The sequence below is a fragment of the Heloderma suspectum genome, chromosome 14 (genome assembly GCF_057233095.1).
Source record: "Heloderma suspectum isolate Gila_16-S chromosome 14, 16-S_ref, whole genome shotgun sequence".
Lineage (NCBI taxonomy): Eukaryota > Metazoa > Chordata > Lepidosauria > Squamata > Helodermatidae > Heloderma > Heloderma suspectum.
The window spans coordinates 19,277,086-19,290,338 of record NC_139471.1 but is presented as its reverse complement, the minus strand read 5'-3'; the positions used below and the strand labels follow the sequence as shown (position 1 = coordinate 19,290,338).

General features: G+C 48.5%; 1 protein-coding gene across 1 annotated transcript in view; it reads left to right on the top strand.

Moving 5' to 3' along the window:
* LOC146335737 (uncharacterized) overlaps positions 1-13,253 on the top strand; it is a 352,825-nt gene that overhangs the window by 212,014 nt on the left and 127,558 nt on the right. The window contains exon 28 of the mRNA XM_084820776.1: positions 10,132-10,185. Coding sequence (XP_084676902.1) covers positions 10,132-10,185 — 54 coding nt within the window. The remainder of the gene's footprint in view (positions 1-10,131; positions 10,186-13,253) is intronic.

The following is a 13,253-nucleotide window of genomic DNA, read 5'->3' as shown; positions in this document are numbered from 1 at the left end:
GTCCATGTGCGCGAAAAAATGTTGCCCGTCTTGCTGGAGGCAACACTAGGTTGTAGGATCAGGTTCCAAGCTTGGATGTCAACCTGGGCCATTCCAGGATCTAGGCCATGAGTGGGCAACTTGTGGTCCTCCAGGTGTTTTGGCCTACAACTCCCATGATCCCTAGCCAGCATAGCCAATGGTGAAGGATCATGGGAGTTTTAGGCCAAAACATCAGGAGGGCCAGCAGTTGTCCACCCATGAACTGAGTCATGATGGGGTTAAGGGATGAGATTGCTCCATCATTGCTGTAGAATTCACACATGCCAGATCCAGGACATACAATGGATGCAGAACATTTCTTTTAAGAAGAGCTTCCTCACTCTCGGGCTATGATACACTAGGTGGAGTATGTCTTTTATTTATTTCATGCATATTCCTCCTTACCCCCATGGTACTCAAGCCAGTATTCATACAGGGTTCCCAGGCAGTCCTCCATCCAGGCACTGGCCAGACCCAGTCCTGCGTTATTGCATCAAGGTTGCTGAGTTATCCCATAGCTCAGTCATAGAGCTCTTGCTTTGCATGCAGAAGGTTGCAGCTTCGATCCCTGGCATCTCCAGGTAGGGCTGGGAAAAATCCTGCCTGAAACCCTGGACTGGCATTGCCAGTTAGTTTTGACAATACTGAGCTAGATGGACTGACGATCTAACTCTGTATAAGGCAGCTTCCTAGGGTCCTGTGCATCTTCAGGCAACGCACCTTGCTGTTTCTTTAAGAACTCCAAAATAAGGAGTTTGGCACTAGGGATGGACGGACTCACTGGCGCCCAGCTTTGTCAGGTGCTTGCTGAGCCACTGCCACCACCCACCCCTCCTTGTGGCACTGGGCAAGCTTCATCAAAGCCCAGAGAGCTCCCAAAGCTGCGGGACCACCCATCCCCCCTAGTGAGCCGCCATTGTGTGCAACAATGGCGGCTCAGGTGCTTCCAGATAGGTAACGTTGTGTACTTGGCTGTCCTAAAGGGTCCATCTACCTAGGGAGCCCACCACCTCCCTTTTACCTAGGCAGGTGTGGGGCTCTCTCACACTGGAGGCATTCAAGACGAGGTTGGACAGCCACCTGTCAGGGATGCTCTAACTTGGATTCCTGCATTGAGCAGGGGGTTGGGCTCGACGGTCTTATAGGCCCCTTCCAACCCAACTATTCTATGATTCTATGATTCTATAAGAGGGATACAGACTAATTGGAACAGGTTCAGGAGAGTGCTACTAAGATGGTTGTGGGTATGAAAAACAAGTCCTATGAGGGAAGGTTGAATGAAGATCTGTCTATGCAACATGACAAGGGTGAATGCTCCATTCACGCCTGTCACGTTGCATAGATGGCCCCTTTATGGACACCAAGGACATCACCTACCCGTAAGCGCCTGAGCCACCATTGTTGCGCACTGTTGCTCAATGTGGTGCGCACATTGTTGCGCACTGCATTGTTGCATCCTTGGTGGCCATAAAGGGGCCATCTGTGCAACATGACAGGTGTGAATGGAGCATTCACCCCTGTAATGTTGCGTAGATGGACCCTTCAGGACAGCCAAGTACGCAACATTACCTACCCAGAAGTGCCCGAGCCGCCATTGTTGTGCACAATGGTGGCTCGCTAGGGAGGACAGGTGGCTGCTGGGTACTCGCCGAGTGGGTCTGCGAGTGTCCCACTGTTCAGCAAGTGGGGTCCGGGCGGGTGGGCGAGGAAGAATCCGTCAGACTCCCCACCCCCACCCCCTGTGGACTCTTGTGACATCCCTATTTGGAAGACTCAGCTGCCCCACAATTGCACAGTGCCAATAGTTCAGGCATGAAACATCTGCCTGCTGCCATGCATGTCATTGGGCCCTCCTTCAGAGACAAACGCCAGGATACCTTTGCAGTTCCCCAGCCTTCTCAAATCTCTCCCTTTTGCCCTACCCAGAACCAGCAGTATAACTGATGGGACTGATCTGGTGTAGCAAAATGGTTGTGGCCAGTGCCAGTTCTATGTTTTGGAGGGCCCTTGCGCAAGACACCCTCAATGGGGCCCCCTGCATAATGGAGTCTACCTTCTCGCTGCTGTTGTCGCCAGCTGCAATTTCTCCCCCTCTTCCTCATCGTTGCTCTCCCTTGCTTGCTTGGCAGGCAGAGAGCCAGGGGGCCAGGAGGCCACGGTGTCTCCTGCTCCTCTTCCACACCTCCACCGTTGACTGGGCCAGGGCAAGAGGCGGGGGAACACCCAGGCCACAACGGGGAAGAGGAGGCGCTAGTCCAGGGGGCTCTGGTCAGTGGGTCCCTGCTGGGGTGTGGGCCCTTGGCCAGTGCTCAACCATGCTCACCCTGATGCCAGCTCTGGTTGTAGTTGCAGCTGTCCGTATGGCATTCCCCTTGAGAAAAGCTGGGACCAGATCGTGTTGGACTCCAATTCCCATCATCCCTAAATACTGTGGCCAGGGGTCAGGGATGATGGGACTTTCAGTCTAACAACATCTGGAGGGCCACAGATTCCCAGCCCTGCTCTAGAGTTCCAGCATCTTACATAAATGTTTACTCCATCGGATTGGGCTGGCTGGGTGGCCTTGCATCTATGACATGGAACCAAAGTTTTTTTGCTAATAATGGACCCATTTCATCATAGCCAGGTTCATGTCTAGAGTCCTAGAAGTTGATGCATTCTGGAGATGAGCTCCTGCCTGCTTCTGTGGCTGTTTCCTGGCCTACGGCCACAGTTCCCCCTTGTCATCTGTAACTGGTGTTGCTGGCTAATGGGACTTTAAAAGTTTTGCTTAATTGGTTCAATGTGGCGTTACTGTCAAGACCAATGAATGAAATGTCTTCATCTGGAACATTCCACCTGGGACGTGGATGAGGAACTCTTGGCCCACACAACATGTCTGTTGCTGGGAAATCTGGTTCTTTTTTGACTCGATGGAGTCCCGTGTCATGTATGGCTTGATCTGTGTTTAAGAGTCAAGCTGAGGCCTTTTCCTTGAACTCCAGGAACTTTTTTTGCACATTTTTGCAGGTTCCACAATTTGCGCAAATTTCTGAGTAATTTGCACAAATTATGGCCAAATTTGCGCAAATAGCTGAGACATTCGTGCAAATTGTGGAACCTGCAAAGAAAATGCCCAGAAAATCCACAAACTGGCCTGATTTGCTGCAGATTGAGTTGAGCGCTATAGCGGGAACCGAAATGAAGTCCAGGGGGCTGAACCTAGGAAAAGTAATTAAACTCCACCCCTGCAAATGGATTTCTCTGACATCCCTAGTCCCTTGCAGGTTCCCCATCTTGGAAGCTTCTTTTATCTCCAATCAGTAATTGGACATAAAAGGGTATTTAAAGACAACTGACCTTTAAATACCCTGCAAAGAATCAAGCTGTTGCAAAGGTTTTATGCATTTTGCAGGCAGGAGGGCTGCTGCACAGAGCAGAGGTGTGCATCTTGTAGGCAGGAGACTTGCCTACTTGTGTGTAGACATGGAGCGGCTTGGTATTTTGGATGGAGGTCTTGAGAGATGGAAAAAGGTGGTAGAACATATTCATGGCCTAAGCTTAAATGAGCCTTGATGGTTCATAATGAGATGGTGACAATGTCAGGTCAGATGTTGACAGGTCGATTGCAGCTGGATTAGCTAGGTAGTCACTGTTGCAGGGGGATTCCATGTTGCATAGAAAAGAAGCTGCCTCAGCCAAGTTGCCATCAGTAGGTTTACCTCATGGGCGTGTTCAGCCATTGTGTCCTCTGGTTTTGCCAGTGTCTTGTTCTCCTGTGTCTTCAGCCTTTTAACTGGTCAATGTGCATAGCAGACCCTCCAGATCAAAAGAAAAGCTGGTTCTATAGTTTGGCATCTTTGGCATCAGCAGCCAACCTGTGAATCTATCCGTAGCTCTTTCTGCTCACTCCCTCCGCTGGGAAGAGCCTAGATCTTGGACAGTGGCATACCCACACCAACATATCATTAAATATATTATACCTGGTGGGGTGCTACTTGAAAGCTGCTTTTTTTGTTGTTTTTTTGGGAACCCATCTTGGCTGAAAAGTGGGCATAAACAAACAGACACAAATGGAATTGCATTTTTGTATCACTTATTTTGTTCTGTTTCATGGTGTCTTTTCAAAAATAAATGTGCGCTCTCAGCAATTGTGGGAAGAATGGTAGTGTGAGAGGATGTCTCTGTCTAAAGGAGGTTGCCATGATGTGGGAACAATCCTTTTCATTGTTACTTTTTACTGCTATAGCTGCAATCACAAAGGGTGTGATAAAGAGTAGCTCATACTCTGTATAAGTGAACTTGAGTATATGCTCCTAGTTATAGACTGTGATCCCTGATTGGCTTCAAGTCTGAAGGCATGGCTTTCCAAGGAAAGATTGGACACTTGGCTGTCAGGAATGCTTTAGGTCTAGAATATCTAGTCTGAGGCCTCATTACATGACCCATGGGAAGCCTTCTAATTCTAGTGTTCTGGGATCCTATCCACATGAAACAGGACTCACTGCTGGGCTACAGCAGGGTTGGGAATCTGATCCAGCCCCGTAAGCCAGATTGCTATGTGGGACACCCATCAGGGGGCTCGATGACATCCCCACACCAAAGTCTTGCACTTTCCCTCAGTGCCCAAACCCCTGACATCATCAGACTCCCTTTCTCCACGCACAGTGATCAGAGATGAAAGTGGGGTTTCCCTTTTCAGTGCAAGAGGAAGCCTTTCTCAAGTGCTGGCAGAGGAATGCCACCGTTATCTCCAGTCAGTGATCAGCGATAAGAGCAGGGATTCCCTTTTCTCTAGTGCTGACAAGCTAGAGGAGAGAGCGGGTGAAGCCAGGGCTAGGGAGCTGGCAGGCTGGATTAGGAACATCCACGAGCTACAGTGTAATATAAATTCTGACATCACCTTTCTTTGGATGAACCTTAGAACCTCTGCCTGTAGACATCTGAGCTATATGAGAAAGACTCTTGCTGCCACTCTGTGTTTCTTACTCCCTTTTTCTTGTATTGTCCAATACAAACAACATCTGCATCACATTTTGCACCTCCTTGCCAGCCTGGGTTGTGGGGCAGTGAGATGCAAAGCAGGATGGGACCGCACATTGTTTGGATCAAACATGACAAAGAAGAGAGGCTTAACAAGAGGCAGTGAAGTGATGGTGGTGCCATGTGCAGTTTGGCCCTCAGTGTATTTAGGGATGGGCCAGCGAGCGATGTCTAAGATCGCAGGGTTCTCCAGACATCCTCTCACCTCTTGTCTCGCGACCGAATCCTGTTTGCGTTTGCGGTGGTTGCTTGCGCTGCGTGAATGGGAAACTTGCACCACTCGAGCAGCGATCGAATGGGAGATTTCTGCGACATTCCCCACATTTGTGCAAGGTTCCCCACAGTTGCGCGAGCTTCCCCTAATTGGCGCATATTCCCCCAAAGTGGCGCAAATTCCCCCAAATTGGTGCAACTTTCCTAATCTGCGCAACTTTCCTCCAGATGTTAAAGTGGGACTGATGCTGTCTACTGAAGATATTTGCGCAAATTAGGAAATTTGCGCACGTCCAACTCGGAACGAGACAAACGCGAGCGTGTGTTTGAGGATTTACAAATATTTTTGGCAGACACGTGCTTGCATTCGCATTCGGAGCCTCGAATGGGGCATGCTCACATGTTTCGTGAGCAAAAACAAACTTCTCACACATCCCTAAGGGTATGATAGATCACATCCCGATAGCCCACTTCCATTTGGTTCCCACTGCATGAGGACCATGCCTGTCATTGTGGAAAGCAGTCGTCTGGATCTGACCTGAGGGAATTAAATATATGTGTATTATTTACATACACGGGGCATGTGATTAGCTTGTTGCAATAGCTTCCGTAGCTTCCAGTCAGTTTCCAGGTATAATTGAAAGTGCTGGTTATGACCTATAAAGCCCTCTCCGCCTATGGCCTGGCTACCTGAAAGACCACCTTCTCCCATACAATCCTGCCTGGGTTTTAAGATCTCTGGGAGAGGCCCTCCTTTCGGTACCAGCATCTTCAGAGATGTAGTTGTGAAAGAGGGCCTTCTTGATGGCTGCACCCAGGCTGTGGTACTCCCTGCCACTAGGGATATCGGAGAAATCCTCCACGGACCCCAGTGAGGCTTGATTCTATTGAATCCGGCCCCCCGAAGTCCATGGAGGATCGGATCTCCTACCTCCGCCTCCCCGCAAAGTCCCTTGCCGGCCGGATCCTGCCTGCCGCTGGCTCTGAAGCCCCAGCGATACAGCCGCCATTGCCGTATCGCTGGCTGGACTGATGGACTGCAGACGCAAATGGCGTCTGCTACGCCATTTTTGTCCCTGCTCTATCTTTACATAGCCTATTGCGTGAAAAGAACAGGGACACAAATGGCATATTTGCGTCCCTGTTCCTTCTCGCAATAGGTTACGTAAAGATTTACGTAGCCTATCACGTCGAAGAGCAGGGACGCAAACGGCATCCACTATACCGGATGCCATTTGTGTCCATAGTACGTCCGTCCAGCCAGCAATACGGCAATGGCGGCCGTATTGCTGGGGCTTCGGAGCCGGCCGGTGGCTCTGCGGAATCGCCGCAGAGCGGAGCTGGCCAGCCAGGATTCCAGAGGGGGGGAGGGATGGATCGCCTCCCCCCAGTGGACACCACAAACTGGAACGGGGTGAATATTTCGGACACCCCTACCTGCCACCAGAGGTGTCCTTCTGCTGGCAGGCAAAGAGGTTTTTATTTAAGCCTCAGGTAGCCAGGCCAAAGGCAGACCTCATCTGTTGGGTTGGCTGCTGTTTTTATTCTGGTATTGTTGTGTTTTTAAATTATGTTTTTTATTTCTTTGTTTTACAATGGTTTTAGTTAGAGTTTTATTTTAGATGTGAGCTTTTATTGTTATTCGCCGCCTTGAGTGCCATTTCCTGGGAGAAAGGCAGGGGTATGAAATCATGAAATACACAAATAAATCAGTATGATTTTCCAGAAAGGCCAAACTAGGCTGTTAGAAAAAATCATGGAACTGGCAGGAAGAAGGAGTGTGGGAAGTGGGAGTATCATGTGTGCATCTCAGATATCGCATCACATGCCCGCTAATGCCCAATTCCAACAGAGGATGTTGCAAGTGACGGCATTCGCTAATGCGCGAACTGGCTTTTCTTGGTATCACTGGGGTGGCTTCTCGGTCTGGAATGCAAGGGCTGTTCCACAGCAGTACAAGGGTGAACCAGCAGCTCTGCCCTTCAGGTCTCGGCAGACATCGTTGCCTTTTGTGGCACAGAAGATGGCTATTTTGCGCTGCGACAGCTCGATCCGATTTCTCCGACCCGGCTGCCGGCGAATGAGCAATGAATGAAGAAACGAACCGACGAACGAATAAAGGCGATCTCTGCTTTCGCAGCCACCTCCTGCCCATCAGAATGGAGCCTGCACATTTTCATCCATTTTGGCTCCTGCTGTGATCTGCCACCGCAGCTTGGCCAAGCACAGCAGCAGTTCCTGCTTTACATTTTTATGTTGACAGGGTTTTGCTTGCTTTAGAAATTTGGCTGCCTCCCCCCGCCCCATGCACATACTCACACACACACACACACACACACACACACATTTCATGCAATTACACTGCTGCTGTGTGAGTCTCCCTCTCCCGCCCTCTCTCCTCACCTCTCTCACACTGTAGTCCCTTTGGTTAAATATTGGCGCTCTGTCCCGTTGGCTCCAAGTTTGCATCTTGATGATCAAGTTTGGCCCTGGTTCCCTTTTCTCCCTCCCCACTGCTCCTGCCCCACTCCATTTCCTTGCTGGCCCAACTTTCCTCCTCTCTCTTTCTTCCCCTCCTTGCCTCCAGACCGATTTGTTGGTTTACAGTCAGCCACTGATCCACCCATTTCAGAGCTTGTTCAAGTGGTCTATTCGTGGGAGCAGTGCAGTCTGGGAAGAGGAAACTACAGCAGCAGCAAGTTCCTTGCAAGCAAGGATTTCTGCTCCCAAGTGCTTCGAGCGCACTATTTTACGGCAGGATGGGTGTTGCAGGATTGCCTCGGCTCCATTTACCCACGCGATGTGATTTCACAGTGAGGACTGGGTTCAAATCCCTGCTTGGCTGTGAAGCTCACCGGGTGACTTTAGCCCACTCGCAGCCTCTCAGCCTAACCTACCTCACAGGGTTGTTGTGAGGATAAAAAGTTGGGACCAGATGTCCACCATAATATCCTCGGGCGGCGGGGGGGTGTGTGTGTGCGCGATAAAAGGTGTGTCTCTGCCATAAAAGTACAATTCATTTTTATTCTTTTATTTTATTTTAAAGCACCAATGTGCCACCACTGAGCTATAGAACCTCTTTTAATACAGTTTAGGGAGTATTTGAATGCACTAGAATGGGGGCACCAGTGTGGCCACCCCCAGCAGTGGCAGCCGGTGCTCATTGGGGCTTCTGGGGTGGAAGACAGGACAGATGCTCAATATTCTACTGAGATTGCTGGAGCAGGACAGGAGACCACGTGTGGCACTTGGAAGCAGTGGAGCAAATGTACGTGACTGTGGGGGGATCTGAGTGGGGGGCAGGCAGGAGGGTCAACTATGCCCCAAATACAGAACCAGTGTGGTGTGGTGGTTTGAGTGTCAGACTGGGACTTGGGAGACCCAGGTTCTAGTCGCCATTCACTCGGCCGAATGAAGCTCACTGGGTGACTTTGGGCCAGTCACAGACTCTCAGCCCGACCTACCTCACAGGGTTGTTGTTGCTGTGAGGATAAAATGGAGACGAGGAGGATTAAGTACGCTGTTTGAGGTTACTTGGAGGCAAAAAGGGTGGGATATAAATGCAATAAATCAAGAATGAATGAAATATAGAGCCACCTCTGGCCCCCAGACATACTTCTTGGCAGCCACCCCTCCCACATTTTAAAATTTTTGTGAACCGCCCAGAGAGCTTCGGCTATTGGGCGGTATAGAAATGAAATAAATAAATAAATAAATAAATAAAATGGAAATGGAGAGTCCGTGCCTTTGAGGTGAACATGGACAGATTCTTCACCTCTCTTGTATCCAGTAAGTTCCCACTGGGCCTGGGCCATCAGCCCACCATCACCTGGGCCCAAATCAGGTGCATGCAGCGTCAGCGCCAGACAGCCAGAGAGGGATTCAAGATGGAATGTGATGGCAAAGCCTGCCAGGCACTCCATGTGAATCCAGACACGGCAATGGCCTGTCGGTTTTAGAGGCTGCAGTGTTACGTCCTGCCCCATTTCTGGCCACCAGTGCTGTGTGTGTCCCAAAAACCTCCCATACATGCAGTGCTTCAGATCCTGGAACCAGTGGCCTTCAGAGTATCTGATCCCCTCCCCCGCAAGGACTGCATATATGACCATCTTGTATCATACATGTATCCGAACCAGCCTGCAGACGATGACTTTGGTCAGGATTTGTTAAACCATAGGGAGCCTTTTAAAAGATATGTGAGGAATCTCTCTCTGGAGGCCTTAAAATTACAGGCAATGCAATATCCATGCTCCAGGTATTACCCAAGCAGAGATTAAATGGGTAACCCCAAGCTACAGGGCCTTTTTGTAATTGGCCCAGACGCTTGCAGAATTCTCTCCCTAGAGGTCTGTCCTTTGCTCCTGCCCGTCAAGGTAACAGGCAAAGCCCATTCTGTTTAGCTTTAGAGGGAAAGTGGTTTTAGGTCGCTGTTTGATTCTGGCTTTTCGTTCTGGTTATGCCTCATGCAAGCTGTTGTGTTGGTACTCCGTGGCTTTAATTTTGATTATTTTATATGCTGTCATATTTTGTGAGCTTTGCGTGGCTTGGCGCGGCATTGATTCGCCACCATGGGGCCTTCGTGGAGGCAGGATGTGAGTCTTAAATAAATTTCGACTCTGTTTTGACAACAGGCGAAGTCAAAGATGCCCTACTGTTCTGTTGAGAGATTCTTGTAAGAATCACTGTGAATGTTCCTAAGCGTTCTTCTCCTTCAAAATGCCACATCCTAGGGTTAGACGATTTCTATCATTTGCAGAACTAGGGAGACACCTGCTGTTCATTCCCCTTGTGCCACTCCCCCCATCCCCTCTCTCTTATTTATTTATTCTGGTATATTTATGTATGTTCATGAATATGTGTTTGTTTTCTCTCCAGGGTGCCCGAGGTTCTGATGGACTGGTGGGCGAACCAGGGTCACGAGGTGCCAAGGTGAGACCTGCACCCTTCAAAGGGTATTACTTTTGGTAGGATTGTTCGTGAGTATGTTCTGAACTTGTCCATTGCACCGTGGGAAGATGGGAGCCCAGCATTTTCCAAGCAAGGCAGATATTAAAACAGTTTTAGGGTGCGATCCTATGCATGTTTAGACAGAAAGAAGTCTTACAGCTCCCATGGCTGACTGGGGAATGCTGGGACTTCTAGGACTTTTCTCTCTCTAAATGTGCATAGGATTGCGCTCTTAGTTGGTGACAGACATTAGATTTGAGGGAAAGAGCTGCAAACGTTTTGGCAGATTTTGAATGGCTGCTTTCTACTATCTGAGCTTCCTTAATGGTGAAAGAAATATAGTTTACACCAACCTTCCACACCTGCATGCCGCTGAGATGTTTTGGACATCTGACTCCCACCAGCTCCAGCCAGCATGGCCAAAGGTCAGGAATGCTGGGAATCGTAGAATCATAGAATAGTAGGGTTGGAAGGGGCCTACAAGGCCATCGAGTCCAACCCCCTGCTCGATGCAGGAATCCAAGTCAGAGCATCCTTGACAGGTGGCTGTCCAGCCTCGTCTTGAATGCCTCCAGCATGGGAGAGCCCACCACCTCCCTAGGGAATGGGTGCCATTGTCATATTGCTCTAACAGTCAGGACATTTTTCCTGATGTTCAGCCGGAATCTGGCTTCCTGTCACTTCAGCCTATTATTCCATGTCCTGCGCTCTGGGATGATCGAGAAGAGATCCTGGCCTTCCTCTCTGGGACAGCCTTTCAAGTACTTGAAGAGCGCTATCCTACAGTCTTCTCTTCTCCAGGCTAAACATGCCCAGTTCTTCCAGTCTCTCTTCATAGGGCTTTGTTTCCAGTTCCATGATCATCTCTGTTGCCCTCCCCTGAACCCTCTCCAGTTTGTCCGCATCCTTCTTAAAGTGTGGTGCCCAGAACTGGACACAGTACTCCAGATGAGGCCTAACCAGTGCTGAGTAGACAGGAACTAGTACTTCCTGGGATTTGGAAGCTATGCTTCTGTTAATGCAGCCCAGAATAGCATTTGCCTTTTTTGCAGCCACATCATATTGTTGGCTCATATTCAGCTTGTGATCTACAACAATTCCAAGATCCATGTCACAACCCCTTTGAACAAACTAGTCACGCTTGATGTGACTGCAAAAAAGGAATTGTTTGGAATAGCCTGAACCCATCCAACACATCTTCAGATTAACCAAACGCCAGTTCCACCAGTTAACATAACTGCAGGTGTGTTTGGCCAAACTCCTTTATCATCGGGTAAAGGCCAATTTACTGCATTCTCACAATTTCACGGAGTGGCCCCAAATTGTTCTCACAGTGTGATTTTTATTTTATTAGTTAAATGTGTGGTATACCCTGTGCCTTAAGGCCTAGTTCTTACTGAAATGCCAACCCTCTACCACTTCAGACTGCAGATGGGGTCTCAATCCTCCTCCGTACAAAAGGTCCCTGTATGCAGAAAGCTAGCATGTCAGGTCAAAGGGTCTAGCTTAACCTCCTCCCTACCATGTTATGTACAAGGGAACCTGAAGGATGGGCCTAACCTGGTGAGCTATCTGGGATGGTGTATGCTCAGTCCTGTGAGTTCTCTTCCTGCTTTGCAGGAAACAGGGGTGTGTAATGACAGCGATAGGTAGGCAATAATGGGATTCCTGATTGGCTAAGCTCTGTATAAATAACAGGAACTGGGCCTTCTGTCCTTGCCTGGCTAAAAAAGAAAGAAAGAACTTCCTGCCTGTTGCTTCTCAAGTTTACAGCCTGTTCCAGGCCTGATTCTGGGTATGTGAGGCATAAGATCAGCTGTCATGAGTGCCAAAGCTTTGCAGAACTTTGCCTCTGATGGCTCCTGCCAGAGCCCAAGCCTCTGGAATCATATATCAAGCATACTGGTTTTTAAACCCATTTAAAAGATGTCTCACGATAGAATGTTTGCGATTTCCTAAGCAGATTGGATGACTGTATTACTGTTAGTGATACTAAAGATACTTATTAATTGCTAAGGGCTTCCCTCATGAGGGCTCCTCCTCCCTCAACAGTCACCAGCAGGCTGAACTGAGGGAGATAAGAGGGAGAACAGGGCCACACCACCAGCCCTGCTAGAAGAATTCGTTTCCCCTCTTCTTCCCTCCTCATTCCTTTTTCCTCGTGTGTCGTGTCTGTTTACATTGCAAGCCTGTGTACAGGGATTGTCTTGTTTAATTGATTATACGTAACCCACTCTGGGAGACCTTTTGGCTAAGCAGCAGCATCAAAATATGTTAAAGAAAGAAAACAAATAATTGATTATTAATAATGGATCGTTGTTCTATTATTTTAGCAACATTTTAATTCGTTGATATTGTTTAACTGTGACTTTATTATTTTTACGTTACTTGCAAGCCGCCTCGGTAGGATTTACATCCCAGAAGTCGGCATACAAATAATTGTAATAAATAAATAATACATAGGTGTTCTGCTGATTCTTAAATAAAGGCCTTGCTGTTAATTGGCATGTCTGTCTCTGTGGAATCCAGACCTTTTTGTGCTCGACAGGCTCCTGGTGAGTGCCCAGTTCTGCTGCGGGGCTTTTCCCAAAATCCAGGAACTTTTCCCATTTTAAAAAAAGTTATGTAAATAGAAATGTGTGCAAATGGCAAGGCACAATTTGTGTAATTTATGCAAATTTCAGCCGCAATGCACATAGATTACGTCTGCAATTTGCACACATTTCTATTTACATCAAAATAAACATCGGTGAGCTGGCCCAACTTGATGCAGATCGAGTCAGGCCATCTCACGGGGAAATGAGCTGAAGGATGGTGGGTCAAGCTGAGGAAGACTCAGTGAACTCCACCCACTGGACAGAGCCTTCCAACATCCCTAATCATTGATTTTGTTACTTTTTAGCTGCCTTGAGTTCCCCGAGATATTCTACAAATGCGAACGAGTACATACTGAACCCAGATAAAGTCTAAATCAAACCCGTGGATTGCGTCTAGAAGATGTCATAGAATCCTAGAATAGTAGGGTTGGAAGGGGCCTATAAGTCCATTGA